The following is a 14607-nucleotide window of genomic DNA, read 5'->3' as shown; positions in this document are numbered from 1 at the left end:
CATCATGCTGCCTCTGGGCCGTATAATCCAGAAGACAGGAAATATATCATGCATTTCAGAAAAAGTTCTATCCTAAATAGTACATCTTTCAAAAGTGATAAACCCTCAGAGTTCAGAAGACCTGTCTTTCCATGCTGAGTCATCTCAAATGGGTTCTCCCTATGACCAAACCATTCTTATCTGCCCTTTGTCAGCCCTTCTCTCCTAAACCACATTCTTCCCTACTGTCTTTAAACCCCCAATTCAACTGCCAGCCAGCCGCATTCAATAGAAAACAGAAGCCATGAAGCGGGAACTCCCTCAACGAGCCAAACCTCACGAACTTCTTCTTCTCCGGCCCGTTCTGTCTCCTCTTCCTTCCAGGCCAGTGAACAAAGCGCGCTTTCTCCTGTCCAGTCACCTCTTCCACTTGAGTTCCTGATTCCATCCCTGACCTGCCATCACCGCCTCAGCCCCATTCCACCGCTGTACTGTATTTCCAACCTCTGCATCCACCTTCACTCATTTCACTGCCACCTGGACTCAACTCCATTGCTCCATTTAAACTGCTGTAACAAAGTGCAGGAATGATCTCCACTTTTCCAAATCCAGTAACCCTTTCTGATTTTTAACACTCCAAAGTATCCACACCCTCCTCCTTTTTTTTCTTTTTTAAAGTTCAGTTTCTAGTTCTTTGTTGTTATGAAATATGATTTTTGCATGTTAACCATGTATCCATTGACAATGCTAAATTCGTTGATTAGTTCTAAGAGCCTTTTTGTTTTTTAAGATTTTATTGGGGAAGGGGAACAGGACTTTATTGGGGAACAGTGTGTACTTCCAGGACTTTTTCCAAGTCAAGCTGTTGTATTTTCGATCTTAGTTGTGGAGGGCGCAGCTCAGCTCCAGATCCAGCTGCCGTTGTTAGTTGTAGGGGGTGCAGCCCACCATCCCTTGCATGGGTTGAGGAATCGAACTGGCAACCTTGTGGTTGGAGCCCACTGGCCCATGTGGGAATCGAACCAGCAGCTTTCAACATTAGGAGCACGAAGCTCCAACCACCTGAGCCACCAGGCCGGCCCCCCACATCCTCCTCCTTTTAAATCTACTTAGTGTTCATTTTCATCACTCACTCTCCTGATTCTACAGCTTTACCTTCGATTATTCCTTCAGCCTCCTCATGTCTTACTTCTTCACTCAACTGGTTTTCACGGAGCTCGCCCGATGTGCCAGACACGACATGAGGCACTGGGGATATGGCAATAAATAAGTCAATCAAGGTTTCGGCTTTCATGGAGGTGAAATTCTAGTGGAGGGAGATAAACGATAAGCAAGAAAATCAGTTGATACACGCTACCTGGCAAAATAAAACATGACGGTTTCCTTATATGGGATGGTCAAGGAAGGCCTTTCTGAGGTGAGATTTAAGTGAGATCTGCGTGGCAAGAAGAAGCCAGCCATGGAAAGGGCAAGAGGAAGAACATTCCAGACAAAGTCCTGCCAAGCCTGACACTAAAAAGGAAACAATGCTAAATGCTCACATAAGCTAACAGGAACTGTGGCCACCAAGCACACTGGTTGAAGTGAAGAGAGATACATGCTCTTACAGGGCTTCGTAGGTCAGTTTGGACTTTATTCCCAGTGTGCTCCTCCTCCTCTACCTGCCCCGTACATACTGATGCCCCCAAGGAATCTGCCCACAGCCCACTCCCACAGTCTCCTTGTGAGACCGCATTCCATTTCAGTTTTCATTAATATCACGAGGTTATAAGACAACTCCCAAGAAACTTTTCCTAAAATCCGGGTCAGTCTTATCCACCAGTGTCCTGTATCCACACTGGATTTCTATCGGTGCTTCATGCTTAAAAGTCCCAAACAGAAGTCATTCTCTTTCCCTCATACATTGTTCTTTCTTCTTTTTATTGACACCACTGTCTACCCAGTCACTGAAGCCAGAGGCCCAAGATTTATCCTAGCTTCCTCTCACCTCCAACATCTAATTATTAACAGTAGCTTTTCTAGTTTAAGGAAAAGATATGGAAGAAAGTGAGTAGAAAAGGAATGGAATCTTCCATCTCAACTAACAATGACACCTCCCAGTATGGCTCACACACAGGCCAAGGTTAACAATCCACTTCAGGAATGGTGGAGAGCTTGTCCTTTCAGCTACACAAGTCTAACACTTCCACCTAATCAACCCCGCCCCAATCTCCCTCCCAAATGGTCTCAACAGAAACTACACAACTTAAAAACCATGCCTGAGCTAAAAGAGATCTTCAAGATACCCGGTGACCTCCTTCTTTAAGGAAAGACATCCTCAGAGAAGGGAAATGATGTATCCAGATCATTGAGAACATACACAAAAGAAGTGATGATCTACTTCCCTTTCCTCATATATTACAGTTTGTTCATATTCTATGAGCTCACCCTAGAACCAGAACGTAAATATATAGACTTGGATATTATCCCATCATATCACTTTAAACTCACTCCAAAACTGCTGAGTGGGTACACAGGCACTTAACCCATGTTGTTATTAATATGTTAATAACAACATATTAATATGTTTAATATTCTAAAACTATGATTTTAAAAGAGAAAGAAACACTTCACCTTCTAGGAAAGTCTGTATTACCTAAGAGTAACTTTTTCCAAGTGAAATAACACCACTGGTCAGAGAGCCACTGAGAAGTGACCTTTCAACCAGGTCATGGAGCTCCCAGGGCAAACCACCAGGCACGACTTTACTGATGGTCCCTCTTTTTACTTCTTTGAAAGTAGCAAGAACAGGGAGAAACCGGTGCCTGCCTACAGTGTAAGAGCTACAGTGATCAATTTCAGACACCACCTTTCTAGACTCAGTTTATAATTGCAAGTGCCATATTTATCAACCTTTTAAAAACCATATCCTCCTTGATAAATATAAAAGTGTCATGTGCTCTCCCGACCCCAACCCCCTAAGTCTATAATATATGCCTCTTAAGAGGGGATACAACTCATCCTCTTTGAGGTTCCCTCCTTTCCTGGCTGGACCTGGGGTCAGCCTGTGCTTTTTCAAATTACACATTCCCCTCCTATCTATCTGTCCTCTGCCCCCACGCTCACTATTCCAAATATAGGTTGAGAATCACTGTCCTAATTTACTGTGGGCCAACAACCACCACAAGCTAGAAAATATGAGTTTTTCATACTTGACCTAACCCTCTCCATCTTTTTTTTTTAAAGATTTTATTGGGGAAGGGGATCTTTTTTTTTTTTTAATCAAAGTTTATTGGGGTGACAATTGTCAGTAAAGTTACATAGGTTTCAGGTGTAGAATTCCGTAATATATCATCTATATGTCACAATGTGTGTTCACCATCCAGAGTCAGTTCTTTCCATGACCATATATTTGAACCCCTTTAAGTAGATGATAAAGGGGACCTTCTTCATCTTCACAATACAGCATTTAAACAGTTTTAGAGTTACTGTATATAGTTAAGGTGCTTATACCTTATATCTCCACTTTTGAGATTGATAATATTAGATACCCATAATTGAATCCAATCATTAAAGACAGATTTACATGGTTTTCTGGAAGGTGTTTTACTTTGCTTTGAATTTTTTCAACTTGACCAAAAGCCTAGAAGATGCAATAGTTCTTATCATTGTAATAAAGGTCCCAAACATAAATCTACTATATTATTGGAATAGGGATAAGAGAGGTCTGTATATCTCAGATCTGTCTGGTCTCTAGTGCCTGGCCAGTGAATGTGAATTAGTACTGATTTACTGTATTATTCATTCAGTTAATTTATTCTCCAGTACCCACTGTTGCACTGTTCAAATTTAAGAGTCCTGAATTGGATACAAAATAAACCTAAGGTTTACACCCTGTCCAGGAGATACAAATGAAGTAGATAAATAAACATTGAGATTATGGGCCCAAAGAGTCAGCACAGCCAGCAAGAGCCACAGGCATCCAGAGGACAGAGGACGGACGATGACTCGGGGAGGTGTGGTGAGTACTGAGCTTAGGCAGGACAAAGGCCAGGTGAGGAAGGCGAGGATATCCCAGGCACGGAGTAAAGCAGTGGAAAGAACTAAATTTGTGGTACACGGGAGATGAGGAGGGCACAGGCCTGAATAAAACAGAAGATCTGTGTGAGAGCACAGGAGTTTGAAAGTTGGATAGGCAGCTGGTGTCAGGAGTTCCTCAAGGGCAGAGGGGCCCATCATACTACCGTATTTCCCCGGAAATAGACCTAGCCGGACAATCAGCTCTCATGCGTCTTGTGGAGCAAAAATTAATCTAAGACCTGGTCGTATATTAATTTTTGCTCCAAAAGACGCATGGGAGCTGATTGTCCGGCTAGGTCTATTTTCGGGGAAACACGGTAATAGCACCCTATCTACCTGAGATTCTCTCTCTTCTCCTTATTCCTCATCCTGGACTTTGGATACTCTGATATGTAGCTATATCTATATAGCTATATATCTAGCTCTAGAGATCGCCAACACTCTAGCTCCATTAATTTATATGCACAGCAAAACAAATATTACCTGATAACAACAAAATTCATGCACCCAAATGTTAAGAGTTACATTAGTTCATCTAATTCTTATAACTACCCAGAGTATTAGCTGCATTTTGTAAACGAGAAGCTTGGATCTTAGCAAGTTGCCCAACATCACACGGACAGATCCAGGATTCAAGCCGAGGGCTGCCTCCCTCCAATTTCCATGCTTTTAAATCACCCCACACGATGCTAACCTTGAACGTCTTCTCCTAAGGAGACCACCATAGTGTCCTTATTCCAGGGGGACAGGGGAAGAAAGACAGCACTGAATATCAGGTTTTCCCCCAATCGTTACTGAGTTACACCTTCTGGTCAAACCAAGATTTTTTCCATATCCAAAAGGCCAGGTGGAATTATTTCTTCCAACACTGCCCACCCCACCACCGCCAAGACTCGTAGGCTTCTAACAATAGTGGAGGACAAAGGTCTAAGGAATAGAGAAGACTACCTCCAGGGAAAATTAAACAAGTCTAACAAACCTGTAAGATAATCAGCACTTCCTGACCCTACAAGATTCACTCACCGAGGAAAACAACGAGTCACGGTACTAGCAGGAGTCCTGCCACCTCTGTAAATGCGGTGCAGGCCCCAATCCTCCAGGAAGGGCCACCTGACGAGGCCTGAGCCCTCTTCTTTCTTCCTGCCTCCAAAGGGTAATAAAGTCTCCATTTTGTTTTCCAATTTGTATGCTGAGAACCAGAGGGACAACGATCTTTCTCTCATACTAAAGGCCCCAGCACAATAGCTATAAATATCCTTAAAAGCAGGCAACAAACAAACTGGATGGCATTATATACTTTCTCCAAGATTCATGTACTAGATGAAAGACATTATTATTTAAGATCATTGTCATTACAAATGATAATCTAACATTAATGCTATGCTTGGCCTTCTATTATAATAACATAGGGATGCCATAAACTCTTTCATCCAATAATCTCTCGGCTCTTCAGAAGTCATAAATAACAAAGCTTCAATTGGCATTGCCATCCATTGTCTGCCAAGGTTAACTCAGAGCCCAAGGAGAAAACTGACCAGCTCAATCTGATTCACTCACAGCAGACATCAAATGAAACTCCAGATTTTTACTCTTTCAACTGTTCCAACGTGAGAAACTCACCCTCTGCCAAGGTAGGAGTCTCACTGATAAGGACTCCTCTTTCCTAACAATTGTCTGTTACTGAGCAGAAGAACTGAGGTTGTTGCAAGTATACATAATAAGCTAAATAATAATAAAAATAACAGACTAATAATAATAAAGATAATGGAGGGAGAAAGGAGACACAAAATGCTGCAGCCAGTGTTGCCATAATGTGCTAATATTCATTATTCCTGAGCGATTCAAAATGACACAGAATGAAAAGACTTTTTTGCTTTGGGTATAAACACAGAATGTATGATGTATTGATGTAGGCAATTTTGTTCCTCAAAAGAGACCAACGGTGTTGCAATACTTACTTCAACTTTACTAAAAATATAACATATGCAAACGTGCTGAACTAGATAAGTTCCCTAAAACACAGTTCCTCGAAGAACGGGTTCCGGAGAAAAGACTCTTCTTTTAAGAGTCTTAAGATTGATTGTTAAGAACAATCCATCTTCACAAAATCTTTCCTAACCATTTCAGTCCTCACTGTTCTCCTTCCCTTCAGCTCCTCCATAATTTGAGACTACACTATACACCCCACCATTTCAATAGCTAGTACTGTGTGGGGTGCACTGTTTTCTTGCATGTTGGTCATATCGTGTCAACGAGGAGGCAGAAGCCAAGTCTTCTATTACTTCTCTATTTGCCACGCCATCTCAGACTGAGAATGTCCCAGCTGCTCAAGACACCGTGCCACTCCTGGCTAGCAGGACAAGCTGTCTCTTACACACTCCCATTCTACCTCCATCCTCTCATGGTCACAACATCCCTACCGAGGTAGGAAGGACATCTATTACAAATGAAGCAGTGGCTCGCATTGGTTAAATGACTTTCCCAAAGCCATACTGACTAGTAGAAGTGAAAGAACTTGAACCCGAGACCCCTAACTGCAAGTGTTAGGCTCTTCCTGAAAATTCTTCCCTGCACAAAGGATTATCAGTATCGTCTCTCATAACATTCTGATCTTTCATAACCCTGCCCAACTGAACCTATGAGCAATTCAAGTCAGAAAATGCTCCCATGACACTTTGGGATTGCTTAGCTATGGGAATATGGGGAGAATTTTTTAAAGCTCATAATCCGTATCAGTTAGTGGTAGAGCACTGTTATAACCTCCCTCAGCCAGAGCCTGCAAAGACAAAGGCATGCCATTCTACCTCCTTTGGTTTATTGGTTTACTTCTGGAAGTAGCTATGTCATACAGAAAATGATGTAAAGATTCTCCCCCACTTCTTCCACCTCCCCCACCCCACTCCGGTTCAAGCCACTGTTTCTCAGTCTAGTTGTGTAGGACACAGCTCCCTGGCCCATGCTGGTATTACGAGCCTTGCTCTCCCCCCCAGCTGAGGCAGTCGGTCGCTGTTCGTTGGTCAGCCACTCACGGCAGCTCCCAGCAGCTCTCACTGGTTGCCAGCCACTCACGCCAACCTCCAGCTGCTCACGGCAGCCCAGCTCCAGGGAGAGCCCTTGTTCACAATCTTAGCTGTAGAACAATGTAGAACGTGGGCTCACTGACCCATATGGGAATCAAACCGGTGACCTTGGCGGTAGGAGCTGGCACTCCAACCACCTGAGCCACCTGGCCGGCCTGGTATAAAGACTTTTAACCACAATAGGTTAAGAAAGATGGCTGGCTCATTGAGTCTGAGAAAATTAACTTAAAAATTAAGTGATTTGCCTGAAGTCAAACAACAAATTAGACCCTTCTGAGACAGCCCTAACTCCTCTCTCTCGCCACATTGGCCAACCCACTATGTTGTGCCACCTTGGTACTTCTGATATTTTGGGCTGGATAATTCTTTGCACAAGGACACTTAGCAGTATCCTTGGCCTATACCAACTAGATGTCACTATTAGCCCCTCCTTGTGACAATCAAAAATGTCTCCAGACATTACTAAATGTCACCTGGGGATAATCACCGCTGGTTGAGAACCACTGCTCTAGATCAGTGATCTCCAAACAGAAGTACACAAAACAATCCCCTTGGATATAGAAAGAAAATGACACTCTCTGTATTAACTTTTATCTTAAAAAATATTTTATCTTTACTAATATTTAATATATGGCACAACACTAGTGCTCCCATTCAGTCCATAGGTCAATCATGCGTCTCATACAAATCTGATGGAATCCTGAGGAAAGAATGGACGCTCCATAGCACAGGCTGAGATGTACTGCAGTTCATGTGCTTGCTTAAGTGGATTGACTAATTACATTTGTTTTAAATTAATTAACCCTCATAAAACAAACAAGGGGCTTATAAAAAGATTCCTGCAATGAAATCTTAGATTAAAGATAACACAAACATAAATGAACAAGAGAATGGCAGTGCCTCATTTCTATTACTGGTATATTCTTCATCAGCCATATTATTAATACAATGTAGAAACAATCACAATCTAGTAAGATATGACAAGAAGTTCACCAAAACCTTTGCGAGATTATTTAAAATATGGATTTGCATCCACTACCATAAATAACGAACTACATGTTAAGTATATATTGTGCTTTTAATAGCAGACACAGCTAATGACAGCAGGACATCGATATAACTTATAAATAAATAAGCATACACATATGAAGGGATTGCATGTTTTCTAACTGATAGTGCTATTCTATCCAAAAAGTTTAGAGACTATTGCTCAAACCAACTATTGCCCAACAGAACTTCCTGTGACGATGAATTATTCTCTATCTCTGCTGTCCAAGACTAGGCACTAGCCACATGTGGCTGTTAAGCAACTGAAATGTGGCTACTACATCCAAAGAATTTTTATTTTATTCTCTCTGCCAAGAATGTTCTCTCGACCTTGACCATCTAATAAGTTCTTATTTTTGAAGACATACCTCAAATATCACCTTTCTGTGGCTTTCCCTGATTACTCCTCACTCTGTAAAATTAACTGCTTCCTCATGTCTGTTCGTCTAGCCCTTTCACATCCTTAGAGCTATTGGCTCCTGTGTCTCAAGTTCTGTAACCGTGAGCTCCAGGCAGAGCCATGTCTTGTTTATCACTGCATGATGACCAGCACATAGTGAGCGCTCAGTAACAATTACTGAATATGGCAATGAATGAACCAACAAACCTCGATCTCCCAATTTATACTACAGGGCTCCTTCCACTGCACCAAAAGATGGCTCCAGAAAAGTAGACTGAAGGCTACTCTTAGCCACTTCCAAGTGTTAGATGCTACTGCAGCAGACAATACCATTCTATTATTATTATTGTTTGGCTCTTTCAGATGCAGATGTCTATTATTTCTTAAACAAGGACAGGCTCTGAAAGTACATATCCTTTGAAGGGTACAAGATGAAGGTAGATGGTGTTAGTCCCCTTTCTGAAGTGTCAACTTTCAAATACTGGAAGTTAAAATGACTGCTCTGATGCAGTAATATCTTTTCATGTGCACTTTATTAATATTTATCAAGCTTTTCCGGTGTACTCTACATGCAGTTTTTGCTACTGAGGTACAAGTGTACGACTCCCCCATACCCTCCCACTCAAAACCCATGTAAAACTGTTTCTCTCTCTTCTCTCATCAAATGAGCATGACTTAGAAAGACTAAAGGAAAGACTCTGACCATGCAATTGGATTTCGTTTCTGAATTCTAGATTTGGCTATATTTAGCAAAGCTATAACCGTCATCATGCCCGAAGCCAGGAAGAAGACACCATTCACAAACCACCCCCTGAAAATCTGCAGTTGCCACTAAAAAAACCAGACTTCCCAGAAGGCAAAGACATCTGAAGTAGCAGGGATCAAATTGGTGTTTGCGTCGAGAAGACCTCGGGTGCTTATAACTAACCTCTCTGCCTGGCACTAAAGCTCTCCATAATCTTTTTTCCTTTTCTTTTTTTCTCCAACATACCTTCTGCTCTGATCAAACATTCTCATTGTCTTCCCTGACTCCTTTCTGTAACACTGGTCATCTCACTGCCCCACCTGTTTCTGCTTCAAGCTTCTTGCTTCTCTTTGAACCCTCAGGACCACTCCTTCCCCAGACACTAGCCACTCCCTTGCCCCACAAAGAGGTGAGGCCCAGAGGGGAGCAGTACGTAGTGGATACCTAATTCAATAGTTACTCAAACGGCCAAGGGCCACTGAACAAAACAAGCAGCAAGCAGAGCCAGGGAGCAAATTGTAAAAGAATTGCCTTCTACCATTCCATGTCCCTCTTTCCTTGATTCCGGAAGAGAAACTTGTACTAACCAAAATAACACTGAACTACTCAGTATTCTCGGAACTCATTCTTTTTCACCACTCTGTACTTTTGCTAGTCTCTCTGTTTAGAAGACCTTGGGTAACCCTCATCTGGAACATCTGCTGGGCAATTTCCATTCCTGTTCAAAGCACACTTCATCTGCAAACCCTCACCCCCGGGCCCTTTCTCTTTACCATCTCTTAACATCATTTGACCACCATCTTTTATCCACCAAGCGTCATGCTAAGTGATGGACACTTATCTTTGGGTTATTTGTTGGCCTATGAGCTCCGTAAGAGCGGGATCTAAGTCCCATCCATCTGGTAGCTTTGGAACCTAATACAGTGCCTGCCGCAAAGAAGGTACCAGCAAACGTACACTAAATGAATACATGCATGCATCATGTTGATCATACTGGTACCACCAACACGTTAGAATTATATGTCATATATGTATATTGTGTGTGTGTGTGTGTGTGTGTGTGTGTGGCTGTCTTTGGGTTTTTTTTAGGTGGTTTCACACACATTTTTAAGCACTGCAGGTAGTAGGTAGGAGAAATTGTTGAAGTTTACTGATTTGGAGACTTATTTTTCATTACCTTTAGACCTAGATTCCTTTAGTGTAGGTGAGAAATTGTTCAGAAGGGCCACCTGGTCCACCTTATATAGAACTTAAGCAGTTCTGGAATGTTGTCTTCTACACAGCAGGTATTCAACAAACATTTATTTATTGTTTAAAGCTTAGATGTAAGGCCTCATACAGCTAAGGAGGTATGATAAAAGCATAGCTTCAGTCCTTCTTTAAGCATTGCTCCAATTTTCCCATTGAGCGCATTCTGGAAGCTTAAACCAAATCATTCCTTGACATTACATGCCCATTACATCAGACATGATCTAGCATCTCATTGTGGCATCTTGCTGAGAAAATTAGAGAGAAAATACCCTCCCCTGTACCGAGCCTAGATATAGCCACATCCCTCTGAACTCCTGACTTATGCTCCTCACTTCCTGCAAACAAGCCCCTGCTAAACTACCGTGTTTCCCTGAAAATAAGACCTAGCCGGACAATCAGCTCTCATGCGTCTTTTGGAGCAAAAATTAATATAAGACCCGGTCTTATCTACATAATATAATAATATAAGACCGAGTCTCATATTAATTTTTGCTCCAAAAGACGCATGAGAGCTGACTGTCCGGCTAGGTCTTATTTTCGGAGAAACACGGTAGTTAGTGAAACTAGGCGAGCAGGACTGACGCTGCAGATGGAGGGCTGGCAGCCCAGCATTCTCCTGTCTTACCCCAGCACCTCCTCCTTGAGATTCCTGCCATTCCACACTGTAACGCATAGACGAATACCCACGTTAGGGAAAAAGGGATGATCAGTGGGATTTGGTGGTAATAAGAGTCTGTGTTTGAAACCCTCAGCTAATATACTTAATGGTGAAAAACCGAAAGCCTCTCCTCTAAGATCAGAAACAAACAAGGATGCCCGCTCCACCACTGTTATTCAACACAGTATTTGGAAGTCTAGCCAGAGCAATCAGGCAAGAGAAAGAAATAAAAGGCAACCAAATTGGGAATGAAGAAGTCAAATTATCACTTTCTGCTACATAAATACTTGGTACACTGGCTCCTACATAGCCACACACTTCTAATAGCCACAAATTCAAACTCCATTCTAGTCAGAGAACATAAAGAGGGCACCATTGCCATCCCCAGCTTTACAGGAGACTGTCTTGTTAGTCTTTGCCCATGACGTCATCACACCTGGTGGGTAACTCCTATCCATTCTTCAGTCAGTCACTTCCGGCACAAAGCAATTCTTGGCTCTCGAAAATAGGGGGCCACCCTAAATGTACCTCTATGATTGCACATATCACTCTATCCAAAGTGGCTATTTTCCATCTCTCAAAGGAGTTTGTAAACTCCAGCTTCTAGTTGTGTATCGCATTCCCAGAGCCTAGCGCAGTGCCTGGCTCATCACAGACACGCCATAACTGTCTGTCCAATGTACGAATGAAGGAAGGCAGAGCTGCAAGCCCTACATTCCTCTAAAAATATAACGCATGATGTACAGTTCTCAGGGATGAATTCTGGGGAAAAGGAGGGCAACCTAAATAACAAAGACCAACTTTGCCTTTTCTCTTTCCCATCACTCAGACTCTGAGGACAGGCACTGCTTAGGGTAGCACCATCTACAATGAGAGAATATCCTAGCTGAACAAAATGCTCCTGGGCTCTAAGGTCAGCAGAGGCCATTCAGAGAGAAGGAAAGAGCTCTGTGCACCCATCACTCCTCCTGATTTCTCTCACACACACTCCTTCATGTCTCCATCCCACTGCAGTCAAGGGTTTTGGCACAGGGATGAAAGAGACACATCAGACTCAAGGGTGCGGATCTGGCAGCAGGCACAGAAGCATCTCCCATCCTGCACCAAAGCCCACAAGGAAAGATCCAAAGGGACAGTGACTCAGGCCCCACATTAAGTCTAGCTAGAGCAGTACTGAGGATGGAAAAGAGCAACAATTTCACAAGGGCACCGTGAGACCTTTTTAAAAACAGTGTTTTTAAAGTAGAGGCTTTAACCCTAACCCCAGAAAACTGGGCCCAGCTGAATCCACTGTTTAGACAAGCTGAGAGCCAAACACAGCTTCTTCCTCCTCCCACTGACCTGCCTGCAAGACTCACTATCACAGGCATTTCCCAGGCCCAGGTTGAAAAATCTTGTTTCAACCTTAGCTTGCAAAAAGGTTCCTTCCCCAGCTAATAAACTGTTTCCCCCCACCACCACCATATTGCAGTAATAGAGGCCTCCCCCTTCCCCCATCCCTTCTCGGCTGATAACACAACCTACAGCAAGCTGGCCCCATCCAATTAGTTTGAATAGCTTCATGCCAAGAAAATTGCTGCTTTTATTAAAAATAAAAGCACACTAGGCAGGCAATGGGCTGTGAAAAGTATGAGTGTGGCATAATTATGAAGGTCGAGGTTAAGGTTACGAAAAGAGACATGCGAAGATTTCCAGAAAGCCTGGGGAATAGATATAGATTTAGATATAGATATGGAATTTACAGAGCAGATCTTAATAACACCTTCTCCAACAGAGGAAAAGCAAAAATCATGATGCCACTCTCAAGTAATTCTTCCTGGGGGGGGGGGGGGGAGGGGGCGAGGAGGGGTGACTAAAACAGGAGCAGGAGGAAGAGGGGCCTACTGGACTGATTTCAAAATAACCACATTCATTTCATGTAATTTCTGTTATCTTAGCTACATCCTGGGGACCTGATTACAGCTGGGTCAGGAAACAAACCCAGTCAAATCCAAGAGCCTTGGCTCTCAGAAAAAACATTCCCATTTTCTGAAAATCCTGTCTTTCTTCCAATGCCTGCTCTTGGCAGTGGGAAAGTTGGGTAGGAGAAAGAGAAGCAGAAACCCTCCTCTCTTCAGCCCTCACATGATTTCAAGTTTTAGAATGACAAGCCCACTACCCTACCTTTGATGTGAAGCTTTGCACTTTCACATATAGGTTTTCTCATCTGCTCCTCATAATTCAGTGAGGCACACAAGATTTGGCTTGTCAATGTTTTTTAAAACATAAAAAGCCATTGAGGTAAACAATTTGGGGCAACCTTCCCCCACCCCATAAACCCTGTCACTTTCACGTCTGTTTTAAATTTCTCAAGGGCAGTGATTCACAGGGCAAGGAAAGAGGGAAGGGAGGGTCAACTGGTCAAAACCCATTCATACGTTCAACAACTAGAAACCAGAATCTTGCTGCATCAGCCCAAGATTTTCATTTACGGCGCACTGCAAGAGTCCTACCGTACCTTCCGCCAACACCTCGTCCACAGTGACCTGCTGTCGCCCAATGCCAAAGACCCTTCCGATGTAGCCACTGCCCAGGCCCGAGGTGCTGCCCCCTCCTCCGCTGGAGCCGGAGCCCAGGCCAGAGCCGCCCTGCTCTCGCCGGGAGTCGAAAAACTTCTTCATCTTGCGAATAGGAAGCAGTAAAGCAAAATACCGACAGCTTCTAGATTTTTTTTAAAAGAAAACAAGAGATCCAAGGATTTCTTCTCGGATTTCAGCTCGGAAAGGAGCCACCCGAATCCGGCCGTGGGGGTGGGGGCTGAGGGAGGATGCCTACAGGAATATGCGTGTCAATCGCGCAGCGGTCCCCTCCTCCTCAAGAGAGCGATTCGTGTAAGTTTAAACCTGTGATGACAGAGGAAGAGAGAGAGGATGAATCAGTAACACACTTGAAAATTCAACTGCTGAGTCCTAGAGGAAGCAAAAGCCATCATCCTGGGAAACGCTTCATGCATTTCCTTAAGGAGAAAAATCTTGGAGCTGAAAACACGTCCCCGACCCCAAAACCCAGGACCCCGTGCCCGGGGCTCAGAAAAAGGAGGGATCCGGGCCGCCTTGGGCAATGCCGACCCAGCCGAGCACTGCCTCCCCCTCTTCCCTGGTCTCCCTGCCGCCCCGCGAGGCAGCATCCCGGTAGCACCCACTTGAGATGGCTCGGCGGCCGGCGCCCAGCTACCAGCCCCGCAACATTGTCACGGCCGCCGGGCCGGCCTGCGACACGGAGATGAGGCGGCGCTGCAGCGAGAGCCGGGGCCGCGTTCGGCACCCGCCCGCCCGCCAGCTGATCCCCGGAGCGCCCGGCGGAGACTGACCCGCCGCCCCTCCCCCGCGCGCGCTCCCGCCCGGCTCCA

At 44.0% G+C, this 14607-nt stretch overlaps 1 protein-coding gene across 11 annotated transcripts in view; it reads right to left on the bottom strand.

The window, feature by feature from the left end:
- The window catches only part of AAK1 (AP2 associated kinase 1), a 157672-nt gene that overhangs the window by 142927 nt on the left and 138 nt on the right, over positions 1-14607 (bottom strand). For 6 of the 11 annotated variants that reach the window (XM_019718454.3, XM_074332107.2, XM_074332108.2 and 3 more), the window contains exons 1-2: positions 14401-14591; positions 13717-14101 (exon numbers count right to left, since the gene is read on the bottom strand). In XM_019718454.3, coding sequence (XP_019574013.3) covers positions 13717-13879 — 163 coding nt within the window. In that variant the 5' untranslated portion in view covers positions 13880-14101; positions 14401-14591. Of the gene's footprint in view, positions 1-13716; positions 14102-14400; positions 14593-14607 lie in introns of those variants that run through there. The other 5 variants (XM_019718505.3, XM_019718510.3, XM_074332104.2 and 2 more) reach the window with 4 other exon arrangements.

Source organism: Rhinolophus sinicus, chromosome 2 (assembly GCF_057876585.1).
Source record: "Rhinolophus sinicus isolate RSI-liver-muscle chromosome 2, RSI-T2T, whole genome shotgun sequence".
Taxonomy (NCBI): Eukaryota; Metazoa; Chordata; class Mammalia; order Chiroptera; family Rhinolophidae; genus Rhinolophus; species Rhinolophus sinicus.
This window is presented reverse-complemented; position numbering and strand designations above follow the sequence as displayed.